The 21,791-nt window shown below is 33.0% G+C and overlaps 1 protein-coding gene across 11 annotated transcripts in view; it reads right to left on the bottom strand.

Moving 5' to 3' along the window:
- The window catches only part of UBE3A (ubiquitin protein ligase E3A), a 97,292-nt gene that overhangs the window by 9,352 nt on the left and 66,149 nt on the right, over positions 1-21,791 (bottom strand). For all 11 annotated transcript variants that reach the window (XM_057303596.1, XM_048221261.2, XM_044388348.3 and 8 more), the window contains 5 exons: positions 13,230-13,374; positions 10,267-10,472; positions 9,416-9,580; positions 7,709-7,864; positions 7,541-7,614 (listed from right to left, as the gene is read on the bottom strand). In XM_057303596.1, the coding sequence (XP_057159579.1) occupies positions 7,541-7,614; positions 7,709-7,864; positions 9,416-9,580; positions 10,267-10,472; positions 13,230-13,374 (746 nt within the window). The remainder of the gene's footprint in view (positions 1-7,540; positions 7,615-7,708; positions 7,865-9,415; positions 9,581-10,266; positions 10,473-13,229; positions 13,375-21,791) is intronic.

Below are 21,791 nucleotides of genomic sequence, written 5' to 3'. Positions count from 1 at the left end.
TATAATAGTATTAATATTCAACATAACATGTAAGCAAGGTTTCCACACTTCACTGGAAGAGATGTTGATCCACTTTCACATAAGCACACAGCAACCAGGAAGAACGCTATACTGAACAATACAACCCAAAAAACACTACAAATAAATCAAATAAAAAAAAAAGTTTGAGTAACTAAGTAACTCATGGAAGGCAAAAAGACGGAAACAAGCAATCATAAGAAGACAGAAACAGAAAACATAAAATGGTAGACATAAGCCCTAACGTATCAATAATTACCTTAAGTATGAACTGTCTAAATATACCAATTACAAGGCAGGCTGACAGAGTGGATGAAGGAAAAAACAGACTCAACCATACGATGTTTCTAAGAAATTCATTTCAAATTCAGCAATGGATAGGTTGAGAGTAAAACAACAGAAGAAGATACCATACAAACATTAAAAAATATTCATATTAGATTGACAGCAAAGAAAATTACAAATCATAAAGAGGGACCTTATGTAATGATAAAAAGACAAAATAACTCAAAATGGGTATGTCCAAAAAAAGAAAAAAGGTATGTACCAAAACACAGCCTCAAAATACATGAAGCAAAACCTGACAGAGATAAAAGAAGAGATAAATATCAGAAGTAACCTACAGAAATATGCTCAGCTGATTTTTGACATGTGAGAAAGTAATTCACTGGAGGAAAGATAAAGTAGTATGTCTAGACTATGCAAAGAACTCTCAAACTCAACAGTAAAAAACAATCAAGTGCACTCTTGGCATTTATCAGAGAAGTGAAAATGTGTGTTTACCTAAAAAACTGCACTTGATTATTTATAGCAATTTTATTCATAACAGCCCCAATTAGGAACAACCATGAAGTCTTTCAACAGTGAAATGGTTAAAAAGACTGGTGAATCCATATCAAGGAATAAATACTACTCAGCAATGAAAAGAAACTGTTGATATGTGGAAAAAATGTGGGTAATTCAAGGCTGAGTCAAAAAAAGCCAATCCCAAAAGGTGACGTATTATATGTGGTTCATTTAATACAACATTCTTGAAATGACAAAATTAAAGAAATAGAGAACAGATGGGTGGTTGGTTGTCAGGGGTTAGAGACCAGAGTAGGAATAGGGATAGGGTAAAGGTATGGGTATGTAAGTGTGACTGACTATAAAAGAGCAACAGGAGGAATTCTTGTAGCGACAGAATTTTTCTGTATCTTGACTGCATCCTACTTGTGATATTGAAATAATGTTTTATAAAAATTTGCCACTGAGGGAAAAATGGTAAAGTGTACACAGGGTCTCTGTGTGATTTCTTACAACTGTATGCCACTCTGTAATTATTTCACAATAAAAAAAATTTTTAAAAGTGTTAAAGAAGATTAACAGATCAGATAAGCAGATTTTGGAGGAAAGAAAATCAGTGGAGACAGAGAGCCACATCACATACCAATAAAGGATCAATCCACCAAAAAGACATACTAAGGCTCAAAGTGTATGTACCAATCAAGAGATCTTCAAAATACATAAAGTAAAAACTGATAGAGCTGAAAGGAGGAAGGGACACATCCACCATTACAGAGCATTCAACACCCCTCTCTCTGAGCAACTGGTAGAACTACAGATCAGAAAACCTGTAAAATCATCAACGAACAGAATCTAAATCAACATTTATAGAATATTCCACCCACCAACACAGAATACACAAATTCAAAGTATTAGGAGTCATGAAGACTAAGTTCTCTGACTAGAAAAGAATCAAACTAGAAATCAGTAACAGAGAAGAGGAAAATATCCGAAAACCCTGGAAATTAAACAAAATTTTGTTTAAATAACAAAGAGGAAGTCTCAAAATAAATTTTAGAAACACATACATAGGAAAAAAAGGGAAAATACAACATATAAAAAAATATGGGATATAGCTAAAGTAAGGATGAGAATAAAATTTAAAGCACTAAATGCTTACATTAGGAAAGAGGAAAGGTCTCAAATCAATGTTTCTATCCTCAGTAACCTAGAACGAGAAGAGCAAAATAAACCAAAACAAGGAAGGAACTAATAAAGAGCAGAAATCAATGAAATTAAAAACAGGAACAGTGAAATAAAAAGCTGACTTTTCAATATAATCAATAATTTGAACAAATCTCTCAAGCAAGACTAACAAGTTTAAAAAAGAAAAAAAACACAAACTACCACTATGAAGAATAAAAAAAACTGTATGATCAGTTCAGATCTGCAGACATCAAACGGATAAAAATGGAATATTATGAACTCTGTACACATAAATTTGACTACTCTAATAAAATGGATCAACTCCTCGAATAACGGAAATTACCATAACCCACCGAATATGAAAGAAAATTTTAATAGTCTTATAAACAGTGAAGAAATGGAATTTGAAATTAAAATGCACCCCCAAAAAGGAAATTTCTAGGCCCAGATGGTTTCATTGGAGAATTCCACCAAACATTTAAGAAATAATTAGTACCACTTTAACACAATCTCTCCTAGAAAACACACCACTTCCCAACTCTTTATGAGGTCAGAATTAACCATGATGTTAAAAAGAGACCAAGACAACGTAAAAAAAAAAAAAGACAAAAACTACAGACCAGTATTTTTTGTGAACTTAGACACAAAAATCATCAACCAATTACCAAGTCGAATTTGACAATCCATTAATGCAATGTGCCATATCAAATAGAGGATAAAGAAAAATCATACTTGTTTCAATAGATGCAGAAAAAGCATCTGACAAAAACGAAAAGCCTATTCACGACAAAACTCAACAAGCAAGGTATAGAGGGGAACCTCCTTGAATTTGTAGAGATAGCACTAACTACACTAATATCAAGCTTAATAAAGATAAGTGCTTTCTCCTAAATTTGGGAACAAGTCAAAAACAAGGCTTTTGCTTTTACTACTCTTATTCAGCACAGTGCTAAAAGTTCTAGCCAGCATAATAAGGCAGGAAAAAAGAAATAAAAGGCATACAAATTTAAAAAGAAGCACAACTATCCCTATTTACAGAATACATGAATGTCTATACAGAAAACCCCAAGATGTCTCAAGAAACAAAACAAAAATAAAAAAACAAAACAAAACAAAAAACCTTCTAAAATAAGTGAGGTTCAGCCAGGTCAAATGATATACAGTCAACATATAAAAAAAAAATCAATCACACTTCTATATACTAACAACATATGGAAACCAAAATTAAAAATACAATGCCATTAAAAAATAAAATAAAAATACGATACCATTTACAATCACTACAAAGGAAATCACAATCAAACAAAACATGTGCAGAATCTATATGCTGAAAATTACAATGATGATGAAATGAATAAAAAAAATACCTAAATAAATGGGGAACTATACTGTATTCACAGGTTGGAAGAGTCAACGTAGTAAAAATGCCAGTTCTCCCCAATTTGATCTTAGTGTAATTCCTATCAAAATTTCATCAAGGTTTTTTGTAGGCATAAACAAAGTGAATATAAAATTTATATGTTAAAGCAAAGAGTAGCTAAAATGTGGAAAAGACAAGAAATCTTTCATTTAAAATGGAAGTAAGCATTCTATCTGATGTTAATGCTTACCATTTACCTGTACTGTCGTATAAGTACCGTGCGCTAACCGATTGCGCCACTGGAGCTCCTACTATTTACCTGTACTAATAAAGACAGTACAGTACTGGCAGAGGGATGGATATGCACACAGATCAAGGGAAGACCATAGGGAATTCAGAAAAAGATTCACACAAACATTATAAACTGATTTTTGACAAAGATGCAAAAACAATTCAGTAAAGGAAGGATAGCCTTTTCAATAAATTATATGGGAACAAATGGACATCCATAGGCAAAAAAGTGAATCTTGACTTAAATCTCACATATTATATAAAAATCAACTACAAATGGACCAAGACTTCAATATAAAATGTAAAACTATAAAAATTTTAGGAAAAGAGAAAGACGGGGAGGGAGAGAGAGAGAGAGAATGAATCTTCAGCACCTAAGGCTGGCCAAGAGTTTTATGTATGACTTCACCAAAAACATGATCCATAAAAGGAAAAATCAAAGCTCAAAATTAAAAACTTCTGCCATGCAAAAGATTCTGTTAAGATGAAAAGATCAGCCACAAGAGTAGGAGAATGTATTTGCAAATCACCCACCTCAAGAAGGACTAGAATATATGAAGAACTCAAAATTCAACAATAAAAAAAAACCAGACATTTCACCAAAAACAATATACAGATGGCAAATAGGTACATGAAAAGATTTTCCACTCACTGCCATTAAGGGTAATTCAAATTACAGTACAATGAGATATTATGACATACCTACCAGAATGGATAAAGCTAATGATTTTGACACCACCAAATGCTGGCAATGATATGGAGAAAGTGGATCACTCATACAATTCCCAGGGAAATTTAAAATGGTATAGCAACTCTGGAAAATAGTTCGGCAGTTTCTTAAAAAACTAAACACGTACTTATCATATGACCCAAGACTGCACTCCGGGACGTTTATTTATACCAGAGAAATGAAAACATGCTCTCGTAAAAATCTTTGCTTAAATGTTTAGTAGCTTTATTCCTAATAGCCAAATACTGACAACATCCCAAGTGTCCTTTAACAGCTCAATGGTTAAACCAAATACGGTACAATGTTGTCATGAAATACTATGCCGCAATAAAAAGGAATGAGCTGTTGATACATGTAAAAACTTTGATGGATCTCAGGAGAATCATGCTGGAGAAGTATAAGTATGCCTACAAAGGGATAGCAACAGGGACCCTTCTGGTGATGAAAAAGTTGTACACAATGATTGTTAATACTGGTTATGCGAATCTATATAATGTAATGAAAGTACGCAGAACTACACATACATAGAAATAAGTGCGTGAAAAACTGATGAAATCTGAATATGGTCCATAGATTGAACCAATATCAATTTCCTGAATTTGATACTGTGCTACAGTAATGTAAAATGTTACCACTGTGGGAAAGTGGATGGAGGGTACACGGGACCAACCTGTACTTTATTTATTTTTTTAAAGATTTTATTTATTTGACAGAGAGAGAGAGAGAGAGAGAGAGAGACAGAGACAGGCAGGCGAAGAGGGAGAGGGAGAAGCAGGCTCCCCGCTCAGCTGAGAGCCCAATGTGGGGCTCAATCCCAGGACCCTGGGATCGTGACCCGAGCCGAAGGCAGACGCTTGACCGACTGAGCCACCCAGGCGCCCCTCCAACCTGTATTGTAAAAGAAAATTCCAATAAATCTATAGGTATTTAAGATAAAATTTAAAAAAGAACCCAAAACCAAAATACCTTCCAACAAAGAAATGTCCAGGCCCAGACAGTCTCACTGGTGAATTTGAGCAAATATTTAAGAGAAAAAAAATACCAATCTTACAAAAGGAACAGCACTCTTTTCAACTCACTTATAAGGGTAGCAAAAACCTGATGAGTATTTAAAAAAAAGGAAATTACAGGTCAATATTCCTCATGAATAGAGACCAAAAAACCCTTAACAAAATGTTAATAAAATAAACAGAGCAACATATTTATAAACTAACAGGCCACAGCTAAGTCAGGCTTATCTAGAAATAAAAAGCTGATATAGTATTGAAAAATTAAATGAATCACATTAACTGTGAGGAGAGGTTAATGAAACCTGAATTTGACCAATCCTTTTTAAACAGAAACTCACTATCAACTAAAAAGAAACTGCAGTCCCTGCCTCTCACCCAAAAAGACTAATGAGGACCATTTAAAAAGATACTTCTAAGTCTTTCAGTAGTCAAATGAAATCAGGGAGAGTTTTATCAGCAACTGGAAAACATATACACAAAAACTTGATTGAGAGTCAACATTTTCACATTTTATTTTTATTAATGCGAGACTTTTAAATGTTCATGTTTTACATGTAGTTATTTTCTGAATAATTTATTTTCATTAACTTTATTAGTGGTAAAAGTTGTGGTAGAATTATATTTTTAATATTAAAAACTAAAATATTTCTATAGGTTTTTTATATTACACCAAATGTTATGCTAATTTTTAGCTGAAATGTATTAAACAGCATTTCACTTCAATGAATTCTGAATATTTTAAATGAAATACCAACCAAGATACCAATATTGCCAATTTTTCCCTGGTATTGTAATAACTATTCCAAGTCTTCAACTTCCTACTAGTTGTAGATTCTATTTAATAAATTAATATTTTCATATATAGGTCGACAAAAAAAGAAGTTTGAATTTTGTTTAAAAAGATTTTAGAATACCATTAATGGTGAGAACGATTTGGAAGTTACTGTAACTCTTTTTCACTTGCCTTTCAAATCACACATTAACATGATCTTAAGATATATATCAAGAATTATGTTATTAAAAGCTAGAAATAAAATTAAAACTTTAATTTAAAAAATAATTTTTCCATAAAGAACACACAAAATATTTCCAACTATTCTCAGAGAAACATTAAGAGGCTACAAAATCCAATCTGTGATCAACATCACTAACAGAGATACTACTGCGAATTTCTTGTGACTCACAAGTGAGATTTTCTTTATCATGTTCTCAACCCTTTCATGTGTCAATTTTGAAACTTCAGGGAAGTAGTGTAATAATGGTTGCTTAGAGTAAATAAGCTCAATTGCTACTAGGAATGACTTAGGGTGTACTAACCTTAGTAACCTCCTACACACCAGGATGAAGAACAAAATAAGTAACATTAGAAAATAATGTAACATAATATAAAACAACATAAAATATTACTCATCTCTAGTTACAGTTGATACTCATTCTGGTGTTCACACTTACTGGAGTTTTAGAGCAATAACCTTCAGAGACAACCTCCAGGAAGTTATGCTTGCATTCCTCCCACCTTATCCCACCAGTGGGCATCAAAAAAGCATCTTTGTTCCCTTTTACCAATCTCCACAAGGGAGGAAGAAGCCTATGTCTTTTAAGATTGAATAGTGTAGTACAGAAAAGCAGATAGTATGGTAGGAACAGCGTTTGTTTGGAAACAGAAAAGACTGGGAATCTTTGCATTTTTCTATGACAATCTGGGGCTCAGTTTCTTCAGGGGTAAAAGAAATACTAATATGTATCTTGGCATGTGATCATGAAGATTAAATAAAGTAACATTTCACACAAAAGGTGCTTCATATGGGGTAGAGAGTAACAGTTCACAAACACAGCATTCAAAAGAAAGGAGAAATATTCAGACGGTAGCTCTATTTCCATCATTTTCTAAACATCAGTAAGCACATACTAGTCAGAATCACTAGGAATATTAGATAATTTAAATCCCAAATGCAGAAGAAAACATGTGACTTACATAAAACACTTCATTCAAGAAAAAAAAATCATAAGAATAACAATAAAAATGGTGATTATATTACAAATACACTTCTAATATTATAGATTGAGAACCTGTGAGTTTGCTTATTTGCTAAGTCTAAAGCATGAACTACACACCCCTTTGATGAATTAAATCTTCCTTTTAAGAATTAAGCACCTCACCTAATCAGAACAGAGTCCCTGGTATAGCCACCGTCATATTCCGTAGTTTCTTCTAGTGCTTGGAAATCTAGATTCTGCAAATTCAAGAAAATATGTCTTAACATATTTACCACACCATTACAAACAATAAATCAATAGGATATTTTTGCAGACACTTTGCTTTCTTACCCGGCTTCCACATATAAGCAATTCAATTTCCTCTGGTCTGAATAAATACTTTAAGGGAGATTCATTGGTCACCATATGAAAACCTCTCCGAAAGGCTTTGAACTGTTTTTCTACTGATTTATTGAGAATGTAGTCAGAATAGAGATTGACAAATTCCTGCAGAAAACATTAACCACAAGAACTTCTTATAATAAACACAACGAGATACTGGGCTACATATCCTTTTGTTTTGTTTTTATTTTCCCAAAGAAAGAGGAACATTCAAGAGTATTTTTAAAGATTCAAACTTTACACATACAAAGGAAAATACAGGCATACCTCAGAGATACTGTGCGTCCAGTTTCAGTCCACTGCAATAAAGCAAGTTATTGCAATAAAGCTAGTCAAATGAATTTTTTGGTTTCCCAAAGTGCATATAAAAGTTATGTTTACACTATACTGTAGTTTATTAAGTTTGTAATATGGTATGTCAAAAAAACCCAATGTATATACCTTAATTTTAAAAATACTTTATTGCTAAAAATGCTAACCATCATCTGAGCTTTCAGTGAATCATAATCACTGAGCACAGATGAAATACAATAATGATGAAAAAGTTTGAAAAGTCTGAATTACCCAAGTGTGACACAGAGACAGAGACAGAGTGAGCAAATGCTGTTGGAAAATGGTGCTGACAGACTTGCTCAACTCAGGGTTGCCATAAATCTTCAATTTATTTAAAAAAAAAAAAAAAAGCAACACCTGCAAAGTGCAATAAAGTGCAATAAAACAAGGTATGCCTGTATCTTTAACAATTTCACAGCTCTCTGCAATAGCCAATATTGAACTATAAAAAGGTCAACGTACATTAAATATACATATGTTTCAATTTTGATATTATATAAACAAGACAATATAAAAGCTGGGCCTCAATACAATTTTGAGTCTCTCAACCAGATATGCAAACACAAGAGACATTTAAACCATGTATACATCTATTCATAAAAGCTAACGATTCCAAGGTACCAGATTTGAGCAAACCAGGAAGCCTCATGTTGTCTATGCTAGAATATTTGAGAAGCTGCCTACTATATCCAGTTCAGCAAAAATGTTGGTGTTTTACTTGATACATAAGCTATTGTACCAAACCATAAAAGGTAAATGCACTTTGTATCCTAACTTAGAGAATATTTTATCAAAAATTATATTATTATAAACTGTTTTTAAAAGCTTAGTATATATTTATCTTAATTTTCCTGTCATGTTCTGGGTTATTCCCGTTTCCAGACGCATACAGAAAACATATATCTGACTTAACACTTTTCACTAGTGTTTTTAAGTCACATATGTATGTGTATACATTAAAGGCAACGATCATTTGTTGGGTGAGAAGGACCTTAATCATGAGCTCCCTGTTTCCCTCCCCTGTACAGTCTAGTATCAGAAATACACTGTTTCTTGCTTTTTATTACAACCACACTGTGTCATTCACTATTTCCTAGTCCTGTCCTCTTTCTTAAAAAGGGGTTAAGTGCCCAACTACAGGCTCTCATACCAGCTTATAGCCAAGACTCAGAAAACTGTGGCTATTTCTTTTATAAGAATTTGATTACTTGATTTCTTGAGTTTTGTATGACCTTAGATACTTCTTTAAAAATTACAAGCATATATGCTTTAAAACTGTTAATAAAGAGACCAAGACAATGATGATATTAAAACACTTATTACCTTCCTGTTTTCATTCGTAATTGGAATTTTATCACCATTTTCCTTTAGATCATACATCATGGGATTACCAAAGAGGTCTGTCTGAGATATCTGGAAAGTGATCATCATGTCATCTTCCACATTCCCTTCATATTCCAATAAATCTTTTAAACTCTGATATAGGACCTAACAACCAGAAATGAAAAATTAGGTTACCACAGAACTATAAAATACAACAGTTTGTATCCCTCTTCTTTGGAAGCAAAAAAAAATTGACAATAAGAACTAAAGCATGGAAAGTATCCTCTCTGTCCCCCAAACAGTTTACAATACAGAAAAAATGACAGTTACTGATGTGTCCAATTCTCTGTTGAGAAAACAACAGCGTTGTTTAGCAATGGATTTTTACCACTAAATCAATTTAGCAATGGATTTTTACCACTGTGCTCTATGAGAGAACCTCAAAGGTGTCTCAGTTAGGGAGGAGTTGGAGACAGAAACAGACTTACTAACTGTAGCCAGCAAACCCCTTATCCAGAGCAGCTCTGATTTCACCTGGCAATCTCATGTGGTTTCATTTATTAAAAAAAAACAAACAAAAAACCCCCAAAACCAAAACGACATGTTTAAAAACCCTTTTCTACAGAATCAATCCTACAAAACCTGCTTGCTGACTGTTATACTAAATTTCCCCTTTGAGTTTTTAAGTGTTCATGGTACTTCAACAGATTAAAACAACCTTATCTTACTACGTATAAATATTAAAAAATGAAAATGATTCCAAATGAAAACTTTAAATTTTTTACATAAATTAAATTTTAGTTTTGCTTTTAAATAAAATCTAAACATCAAATAAAAAATTACAGACTTACAGGGTGAGAATCTCCCAGGTCACGAAAAGTTCCTTTTTTCCCCATTAGCTTCCTGTAGACAACCATGGGAAAATGTACATCCAGTATACAGTTATTGTAAATAGCCAGACCCAGCACTATGCCAATTAGAGTGAACTGACCCTCAGTTTCAAAAGAGGATGGGTTAAACCAAAACAATTTTGTAGATTCATCATATGTGAACATACCTATAAAAAATGATTTTAAAAAATAAATTACTTTTATATTTTATTACTGATGAGCAATACAAACATAAATATAAAATAATGACAATTCATATGTAGTAGGTGTACAAAATTTTTTTCTCTATTACATTAACACTTGAGATATCAAAGTTCAATTATATATGATCGTTACAAATTGTGGTAAATGGTAGTACGTCATTTTAAGAAGCCACGGAAACAAAGCAATGAGCAATTTTGGTTGCATTTTCCAAGAAGTTAGGGAAAATGTTCATTAAAGTTCTCTAATCTTCTACTAATACAAACAATAAATTAATTTGTATTGATATTTTATCCACTGAATGGTTGAAAATAAATACAAAACCAAAGGGAAAAAAGCTTCATAAAAACTTATTAAAACATATTTAATCTACATGTGGTTTCAAAAAACAATTCTGAATTTCATTAAAGAAGTTTCTGTTTTTTCAAAACTGCACAACGATCCCATGAAGTTTTTCTAGCACCTTTCAAAGTCAGGTGAAGCCAAGTACATAAGCTTAAAAAATCTAATGAAGTTAGATTATATCCAAAATCCAAAGCTATTTAATACTTACACATAACTGTGAGCTAATAAAAATAGCTTGCATTTGTAGTTTTCTTTCAATTTCACATGGTCTTCACTATTCAAAACCCAAGCTTAGAGATCTTTTTTGTATCATTCATTTTGAAAACTAGGAATGTTTGGTTTTACTTATCTGAATACCATTACTAAGGCAGAATTATCTTCCCCCCTTTAGACAAATAGAATATCTAAGGAAAAGGATACATGATATTTTTTGAATTTATGACTTTTCTCACTTTGCTAAAATGTTTTTCAATTGCTACTGTGCAACTGAATGAAAATATTTTAAGAATTAGGTCTGAGAAAAGGGCAATTTCCAATAGAACAAACTGTAGAAATCAATATGACACATAAATACATCAATTTATATGATTTTTGAAAGCTTTAAAATGTTTCTTTATTTTCACATTTAGTTTAACTTAAATACAAAAGGAACTGTGATTTGTTCCCTGGATCATAAGAGTATAAAGTAAGATAGGACATTTTTTAAATGAAAGTTAATGTTCATGAAATAAAAGTTTGAAAATTACCCAATTCTTACCTGAATTTGTTTTAGATCTAAACTTTTTTTACACACCCAAGTTACAAGATTCATTGAAGTGCTTAAAACTTCATTTAGATTGTAAATATGTTATTAACAGAGTCAAGAACCGTCAAAAATAAGTACAATTAATTAATAAATCTAGTGAAATCTCACAAATGTATGTCCTTGGTCTCAAGAGCAATAAACTAAAAATTAATCAGAATATAAATTACAGAGGTCATTACTCTCATCTCTGCATATGAAAGATAATTTTAAGATTCAAAGTGATTCCATTTTGGGCACATTTTTGCCAGTCCCTGGAAGAAATGCACCATAAAGAGTGGCTCTTCTAAAATATTCATTTTTGATAGTTTTATCTGCTACCATTTCAATTACCTTACTATCAAGTGGAACTATTAGATATATGTTTTTCTCTTAAAAGTATTTCTGTGTATAACGTTAAGTATGATTTACGACCAATGTTTAATGTGTCGAGACACGAAGGAACCCAGAGTTTAGGTCTACCAAACCTAAGAAGCTCACAAATTAATTTTCTATCACAAAAAAGGCATGGTTTTAGGTGTTCTGATTTACTTTGAACAAATTACATGCAAATTACATAGGCTTCTGATTAATAAACATTAGCTAAAATAGTCTTAACTATATGTCATGAACTCAAACATCTACTTCCATTTACATATATGTATATATACGACCAACTAAGAATAACAGAAAAGTCAATTCAATGTACACACGGAGAATCAACAAGCTCAATTCTCAAAGCTTAACGAAAATCATATTTGCATTATTCTATGTCACATTCTTCACAATTCTGACAGTACCTTTAGGGGAATCCTTTTCCTGTAATTGTTAGGCATTTAGTTTTTAAAAATAAGCAAACCTAGTAACCAAGTTAGTGGCTGTATTATAGAAACTCAATCAGTTCAGCTACCCAGTTAAGACTACAACCCAAGAAGCTGCAGTCTTTTACCAGTTCTACTTTATCTACTTTGTCTATCAGTAAAGCTCAAATCCTTCACTTTCAGACTGACATATGTAGATCAGTTTTTCCCAAACTGTTCAATAAGAAACATTACTTGGAGAAAAATTTTATTAGATGTGGGGTGGAAAAATGGTTCTGGAGTTCAAGAAGTTTGGGAAAACACTGTAATATTAAGCCCCATGAAATCCTGTAGCAAATAAAAGCCTAATTAATTTGATACCAGTCAGGGTTTCCAAACTTTGAGCATGTACACTTGTGAGACATTCTCAATATTCTTCAGACCACTGTTGTATGAACTCTTATTTCAGAAATGCTGTGATTTTGACGAATGTTTAAAAGAGTAAAAAGAGCAAGGAAATCATACCATTCGAAAGTGTTTTCAATTTATTTACCTAAGAGATAACTTCCTGTAGTAAAATATTTGTCTAAGTAATCTAGTAAGAACTTGAATAAATGAGTGATGGAAATCAGTCCCCCAAAGCCACAAATTCAATCATTATCTGTGATTCTAGGAAATCCATACCAAAACCTATTACTGTTCTTTGTAACTGAGAATATTTAATTTTATAAACCCTGGTTAACAAATCCTTAATTCAAAAAGATATGACATCATGATCACATCACTAAAATATTTACCAATATCTGGATTGAAGATTTCCTCCACAACCAGCTGAAAAAATTCTTTGGAAACACCTCCCTCATCAACTCCTTGTTCTCCTTCAAATTCCACATACAACTGTTTCTTCAAGTCTGCAGGATTTTCCATAGCGATCATCTCTAGCTAATGAGTGAAAAGATAAAAGTGAAAAGAAGATGACTGCCAGTTTAAGGATGAAAGCAAAATAAAAATAAGGAGAAGCAAAAAATAAAAACAAGGAGTAGGGCTATGGAGCAAATAAAAAATACTGACTTTTGGTCTGTTTTAAATGGAAACAGGAAGCAAACTGGTAAAAAGCCAGTAAAGGCAAAGATTCAGTCTCACAGATAATGGAAAAATAGAACAGTAAAGAAACCAGCATAGATTTATAAAAGGTTACTTTCTAACTACTGATTTGTTATGAAATTACCATATAGTAGAAAATTAAAATTAGATTTTTTTGTTACTTCTGTATAACAAACCTGGGCTGTAAGGTTAGGACATGGAAAGAAGTCAAGACAGCCAAATACGTAAGTGACTACTCAAACTAAATCATTTCAACAAAAACAATGGAGTGTAGAAGTTTTGACTTGAAATGTTTGTTAGTATTTCTTTATGTTTAATAGAACAGAAACTAAGGAATTAGGTCTTGTTAATCCATTCAGCCATAAATAAAATAATTTCAATTAAGAGAAAAAACACATTGAATAAATAGGGAAACAATTTATGGTCTCTTATAGTGCTTAGTATAAATTGCCACTTCTTAATGGATCACAACACATCTCATGTACACTTTTTTTTGAAAGCAGATGAGACATACGCTTGCTCATATCCTTACCCTTAATTCCTTACTAAAGTTATCAAATCTAGTATCTAGCATTTTTTAACTATAAATCTTTACCAGATACTGTTTTGTATCTATAGAATAATATACATAGTAACTGATCTCAGTCATTAAGAGATTAATCAGAAAACCCACACTAGATTCTAATGTGAAATAATTACACTGCTTTTTTTTTTTAATGTATCTGAAGTTTAGTAACAGAATGCCTGACTGATCACCCACCTTATTTGCTACATTGACTTTAAATGCCATTTGGCTGTTAAAAAATTTTTATATTTGCCAAAACAGAATATTTAAGGGTGTGTCAAGTTATTGTAACTATTCCACCTAGAATTTAAAAAATGGTTTTGAGCAATGCAAACATCATCAAAGTAACTGTACTAAAGTCCTAAAGTAATGACTTTAGGTAACAGCACTGGTTTGGACATTTCAGCAGATCTATTAAAAATAAAATCTCGTGAATTCATAAATCAAGCCAGTTGCCCTAGATCAATGTTTTTCAAACTGCTAACTGAAACTCATTAGTGGGTAGCCCAATTCATTTAGTGGTTTAAAACCAACAATGGGAGGAGAAAGTCAGAATGTATTCCACACAGTAATGGCATCTACTGTTTTATGAAACTTCTATTTCAATTGTATGTACAGACAGATATGCACGCATGTACCTATGCTATGCAAAATATCTTACTTGGGATTACAGTCAAAAAGGTTTTAAGAACAAGGGATGAAATGATCTCTTAGATCTATCTTCAACTTCAGAATTCTATAATTCTATGAATTTAGAATCTTTAGCTTTAAAAATGTCCTGTACAACAGTGGTCTCTCATATTTACAAAATCATTTTTATGCCAAGTTGTACTAGGATAACTTATTTTTGTGACAGAGTGCTGTGGAGACCGAGACAGAATACTCTGTACTAGTTCCAACTACCACTTAAGTTTTAAACTTTAAATTTTAGCAAGCGACTCAGGTAAGCCTCAGTTTCCTCATCTGCAAAGAAAAAAAAGGAACAGTACTCTTCATACTGGAAAGATGTGAAGGCTTAATAAAAATATACAACAAAGAGTTCTAGAGTGGGCAATCTTAAGATAACACATCATGTTGCAACCTTTTAAAACAACTTTGATCTTTGAAGAAAAGATTCACAATTTGGTTTTATAGCCTTGTCCCAAGTTTTGAAAATAACCTTGGGGGAAAATAGTTCCAGTTGGAAACCTGTTTCAAGCCACAGAAAATAAAGAATGCTGAGAACTAAATTAGAATTATCAGCTCCAATGTGGTTTACCCATCACGCCAACATCCCATATTGCCATGGAACGCATTCCTAGTTTCCTTCTTCCAGTTCCCACCTGCCTAGGTGTTAAAGGAATATAAGTCAATGTTTATATATGCCCTTATAACACAAAGACAAACCTGCTTATTACATCAAAAGTATAATGCATTCCAAGGTGAAAAAAATGATTATCTGATATTTAAATTATGCTTCCTATAGTTCTTCCTCATTAACATTCATAAATGAGAGTTGACTCCATTATCAATGCGACTGTATCTTTTAAAGGATTTGGTGGTGTTTCTACAGGATTCAGAGACCATGTGTTGCAGTCTTAGCTTCACCAGAGACATTTTACATGACACTGAAACAAATTTATCTTTATTCTTAATATTAAATATTACATTTCTGTCCATCCCCACCAATCTCCACTCTGCTCCCCACCCTGACTGCCAAAAATAATTCAATGCAATGTTCTATAATTATAATTGTAAACATATAGCTTTATCTTTCTGTTACTGTCATCTATAAAATGAGAATGATATATTAAGAAGAAATAAACATGTGAAACACTTAGATGAATTCCCTGTACAATAATGCCTTATAAGTACTAGCTTTTGTTGTTACTGTTACTTTAAAAATTTTTTCAGGCTTGCCTGAAAACCAAACAACCCAGACATTACAGAAAAAGAATATTCAGTAACAATAACACAACAATATATAGCACTTATGTATCAGGGGACTATTCTAAGCACTTTACATATATCAATTTGCTTCATTTTCACAACAACCTTATGTGGCCAGTAATATTATCAACCCGATTTTACAGATGAAGACCCCAAAGTAATGAGACATTCAATAACTTGGTTTCAGTATCAGTAAATGGTAGAACAGAGTTCTAATCCAGGCAGCAAGCTCTTAACTACTATGCCTTCCTGCTCCCCTCAAAGACTAGCAATAATCTTTTTTGAGATTACAAGTAACTTTTATTTTCTTCCTTATGCTTTTGTATATTTTTAATTATTTTTTACAATAAACATATATTTTAGAATCAAATGCAAATATGTAAAAGAATGATTTGAAAAATAGGTAGCAACTGAACACTGCAGATAAAAATTTCCCATTATTATCTATGTTAGATTATAATTCTCAGGTACATATTAAGTGGTTCTGTAATACTTTTATCATTTCTGTATACATGGGTAGCCTACCTTTAAAGAACAATTTTTTTTCAATTGTAACAAAATTTACCAGATATCATTTTGACAAAGGCCATTATTAAGTAACGGATTGCACTTACTTTTATTTTTCTTAAAACAACAACTTCTGACCCATTATTCAATTAGAGAATGATTTAAGACCTGAACGGTACAGGTGTTATCACTTTCTATAATACATACATACCATTTAAAACAGAATTTTGAAAACCAAAAGCTGTCCTGAATGCAGTAGGATATTTGGAAACTTAAAAGACTGTGTCAGTGAACATTCATTCTGAAAAGGAGAATTTGTATGCATCCTTGAACTGAAATCATTTAGTATACAGACCTGTATTTTTATATTAGATTTTCTTAAAGAGGGGTATATTAATTTAATATGGAGACTGGCAAAAGACAGACTGCTGGGGAAAAATCAACAAAAAAAGACTGGATGTAATGACATCTACCTCTTCCTTATATGACTTCCTCTTCTTACTAAGACTCTTGATTTCATCAATTGTTGGACAAAACGATTTTCAATTTCTGAACTTTTAATTGGCCATGATGATGAAATCCTAGAGAGATCATTTTTTAAAAAATTGATCTGGTATCAAAGCATTCCCAGAATACGTAGGTAGGATAACATCTTAATATAAAAAATCCCACTTGCCAGATTTACAAGTCAAAAGGAAAACCCCATCCTTTAAAATCTTACAGGATTCTGGGCTACTATTATTCATGATAAAGTCATCTTTATCCATAATTGAAAAAAAAATTCCTTAATGGTACAGACATTTAAGCAGAAGTAGTAGTCACATAAAATAGACCTAAGACTTAAGAATATCTAGGATCTCTAAGAATGGCTGGCTTAAGTAACTTCGGTCAACTTACTAGACTCTATGGTTAAACACTTTGTTTATAACTTTAAGCTACCGCCTAGAATAAGACCTTTAGATTATTCAGATATATTTAATTTTTTTTATTTCTCTAAAAACAGATGAAGGAAAGTTCATCTCATATATCTCACATATAAACATCTCAAAAACTCACATATAAAGTTGAGATGTTTGGGTAACAACCATATCACATAATCACATCTGCTTTTGAGCCAGGAACCCTGAGTTCTACTTCCAATTCTGCCATTAATTTCTGTAGGCCAGAATCTCTCTGAATTTCTTTTTTCTCACATATAAAGCTAAGGAGTTTGACAAGTTTCGTTGTTTCAGATTATTATGTGATGCTGAGAATCTAAATAGATCTACTTCATTCTCTTAATCTCTCTTATAAATTAGGCATAAAGTTCTTCATTTCATTTAGAATAAATTATAAGAAACAATAATGGTCATCGCATTAAGCACAACATATTGAATGTACAAGATACACTATATCATATTCAGAGCAGCACAGGATAATCTTTTTTTTTTTTTTTTTAAGATTTATTTATTTATTAGACAGGGAGAGACAGCCAGAGAGAGAGGGAACACAAGCAGGGGGAGTGGAAGAGGAAGAAGCAGGCTCATAGCGGAGGAGCCTGATGTGGGGCTCGATCCCAGAACGCCGGGATCACGCCCTGAGCCGAAGGCAGACGCTTAACCGCTGTGCCACCCAGGCGCCCCAGGATAATCTTATTCTTAAAGCACTGTAGGTCAATTGTTAAATAAAAGAATCAAGTTTTATTTCAATAATAACTAAGGGTGTTTGCCAAGGAAAATGGTGGGGACTGGGATAGACAGCACTGTTAGAGCCAGAAAAAAACATTAATCGTTTTTTTAGAGGGGATTGAGCAGAACCAATTGGTAGTAGGGCTATTCATTTGTGTCTATCACCTTGATCTGTTCTGGTTCATATTTTTGGATTTTCCTATATGGTTCTCCATTTCAGCCATTCTTTTCAGTCCTTAGATCCCTAGTCAGAATTCTAGGATTCCCTGACTAATCTGAACCAAGTCCCACACCACTGTAAATCCTTACTCTAAATCTGCTATTTTCATCATCCTCTCAAAGACTGCCAGTTTCCTAAACATGTGCTTATATATAAAAATGGCCTCAATAAATATGTATATATAAACTGTACCAATAGCCATGTTTCCAAATACTGGTTTGCAGTCTGGCTTTATCAGGGAGTATCTGGGGGGCACTATGAGAAATTTAATTCCTACACCAGAACTCCTAATCTGAATCTCTAGAAGGTAGAACCTTGGACTATTTTTTTTAAAAAAACATATTTCCTGTTCAGATGTGAAGGCAGTTTTGGTTATGTCACAGATGGCAATATTGTCTTCCATGATATTGTCCTCTCCTAACATAATCTCCTAAAATAAAAAGTAATGAAAAAATTTTTTCATACCCTTTTCCTTTGGAAATGCTTTGTCTAAGAAAAATGACAAATTATCTACTTTTAAAGGAATACACAAACAGATAAATGTTATTAGTAAAATACTGTAAAAGCCGTTTGGATTGTTTTAATTCAAGTGAGCTCATGAGTGTCATTGTACTATTTTCTAAGAAACAACAACAACAAATAGTGAAAATAAGTCCTAGGAAGAAATACTGCAATAATTCACAAATGTGGGGTAGTTCTTAAATGACTCTGAGACACCTACTTGTGAAAAGGCAACTTATATTTTACCATATCTCATTGATTCTAAAATTTCTGTTTTCACATTTTAACATCTCTGAAATCAGGATATACCATAAAACCGGTAGGATCTCACAACTAATTGGCAGCATTTTTTCCTACTACTAAAAGTAGTAAGAGTAATAGTGTATCCTACAATCAACAGTATCTAAGTTTCAATAAAATACTGTAAAGACTAATTCTTCAGCTGTCATCGAAGACAGTTCCTCTAGGGGCGCCTGGGTGGTACAGCTGGTTAAGGGTCCAACTCTTAGTCTGGGCTCAAGTCGTGATCTCAAGCCCCGCATTGTTGTATAGAGCCAACTTGAGATTCTCTTCCCCTTCCCCTCTGCCCCTCCCACTCATGCTCTCTTTCTCTGTCTCTTATAAATAAAATCTTTAATACAAACAAAACCCAGTTCCTCTAAAAACTCCAGTTAGGAAATAATTTGCTAATCTGGTTTGAATTACATGGTAAAGTAAGGAACACAGTTTCTCTAAAAAAAAAAAAAAAAACTATAGGGGCGCCTGGGTGGCACAGCGGTTAAGCGTCTGCCTTCGGCTCAGGGCGTGATCCCGGTGTTCCGGGATCGAGCCCCACATCAGGCTCCTCCGCTATGAGCCTGCTTCTTCCTCTTCCACTCCCCCTGCTTGTGTTCCCTCTCTCGCTGGCTGTCTCTATCTCTGTCAAATAAATAAATAAAATCTTAAAAAAAAACAAACTATAATCATTAATGGAAGGTACTACTCCTCCCTTTTCCACCATGCCCGTTAGCCTTACAATTAATAACTAAAAAGTAAAACCTAACAGAAAACATACTCAAGAGTGTCATATATGCAGTCATTATTTTCTGGGCCTCATTTGTAAACTAAGTAGATGAACTCTAAGGCTCCTTTCAGCTCTTAGAAGTCTAAGACTCTATAACCTTAATTATTTATTAATCCTGAGCTCACCACAATTCTCATTTCCTCTTCTCTCCCCAACCCTACTCTGTACTTCAAATTAGAAGGTCATAAAAAATAGTCAATAGGTTTATTTTGTTTGTCAAACTGTTACAGAAAAGGCTTTAAAAAAGCAAGTAGATCCCTGATGTTAAAAATCCATCAGTACTTTTGAGAGTTCAGCTGAAAGGATGACCTTAAACTATGTTTTGTTGTAAACCTTCTACTTTTTTTTTCTTTTAAAGATTTTATTTACTTATTTATTTGAGAGAGAGAGACAGCCAGTGAGAGAGGGAACACAAGCAGGGGGAGTGGGAGAGGAAGAAGCAGGCTCCCAGCAGAGCAGGAAGCCCGATGCGGGGCTCGACCCAAGGACCCTGGGATCACGCCCTGAGCCGAAGGCAGATGCTGAACGACTGAGCCACCCAGGCGCCCCTAAACCTTCTACATTTTGTTCCTAAAATACTATGACTTTATCATAATCACACCAGCTATGAGTATTATTTTTAAAAGAGTATCAATTTGACTCACTCACAAGGCCTATTTTGATGTTCTTATTTTTCTATCCTTTTCACATTGTTATTAAAAAAGAAGAAAAAAGGAAAGACGAGTAAAATTTGTTTAGTATGAGCATTCAGCACCCCTAAGAAGCTTCTCAGTCGTCATAATTCATCTTTACATCTCTACTGCTTAGCAAAGTGCACACACAAGATTTCTAAAGCAAACTGCTTTTGTGGACAGGTAATATTCAGGTACAGATATTATCTAGTGAATCCGTCAAATTATAATATTCAGGTTTGACAGAATTAAGCAGAACTCACTAAAAAAACCACTGTTAGTATAATTAAGAAGTCCACAGTTTTACTCTAAAACCCGCTTTTAAAAAAGGCCTTATAAACCAAAATGACTGTTTCCTCAAAATTCTAGATGATAAAGTAAGTATACAACAAGTACTTAAAGTTTTGTTGGTTCTTAGCCTTGCTTTACTAAGAGAGGGTGGTGGTGGGAAACAAGGCAGAGGAAGGAAAATAAGGTTGGGTAGATTTCTTAGCTTACAGCAGATAAGGAAGGTGGACAACTTTTTTTTTTTTTTAATTTCTAACTCTGGATTAATCTTACAGAGAGTAACTTCACTGCTTTTTTAAAGGCCAGGCATAGCTTTTACAGGAAATAGGTGAAAGGATCCCAACCCAAGAAGCCAAACATAAAATTGTATGGTCTTCGGATTTGCAGTTCTGCTATAACAACCGAAATTCATACAGACCTCAATGTACTTTTCATAAAACATCACTCACATCCTTATTACGATACCCTACCATTCTGCTAAACTATGTAAAGTAAGTTGCTGGCTGCCTGATTATCAGTTATTAAGTACATTAATTATTTATGTAGCCCCAAACTACAAGAGTAGAATAAAAAGAGCACCAGAAAGCAAGCAATGATAATTACTCCAAACAACTAATGCCTCTTTCTGCCTCTGTTGAAAAACTGCTTGAGTTGCTTAAATAATGTATAATCTTTCCTTAACACTAGAAACATATTTGGTATTTTTAAAAACCAGTAACAAAAGAGACACACAATCCCTGCAACTTTTAAATTTCTGAAATGTCAAACAACTTTTTCCACTGGTTTACAGTTTTATAATACTCAGATTTAGACAAATCCATCCTAAAACTAAAATATACTTTAC

Source organism: Ursus arctos, unplaced genomic scaffold, assembly GCF_023065955.2.
Source record: "Ursus arctos isolate Adak ecotype North America unplaced genomic scaffold, UrsArc2.0 scaffold_28, whole genome shotgun sequence".
NCBI classification, from domain to species: Eukaryota; Metazoa; Chordata; class Mammalia; order Carnivora; family Ursidae; genus Ursus; species Ursus arctos.
The sequence above is the reverse complement of the archived record's forward strand: the minus strand, read 5'-3'. Positions and strand labels throughout refer to the sequence as shown.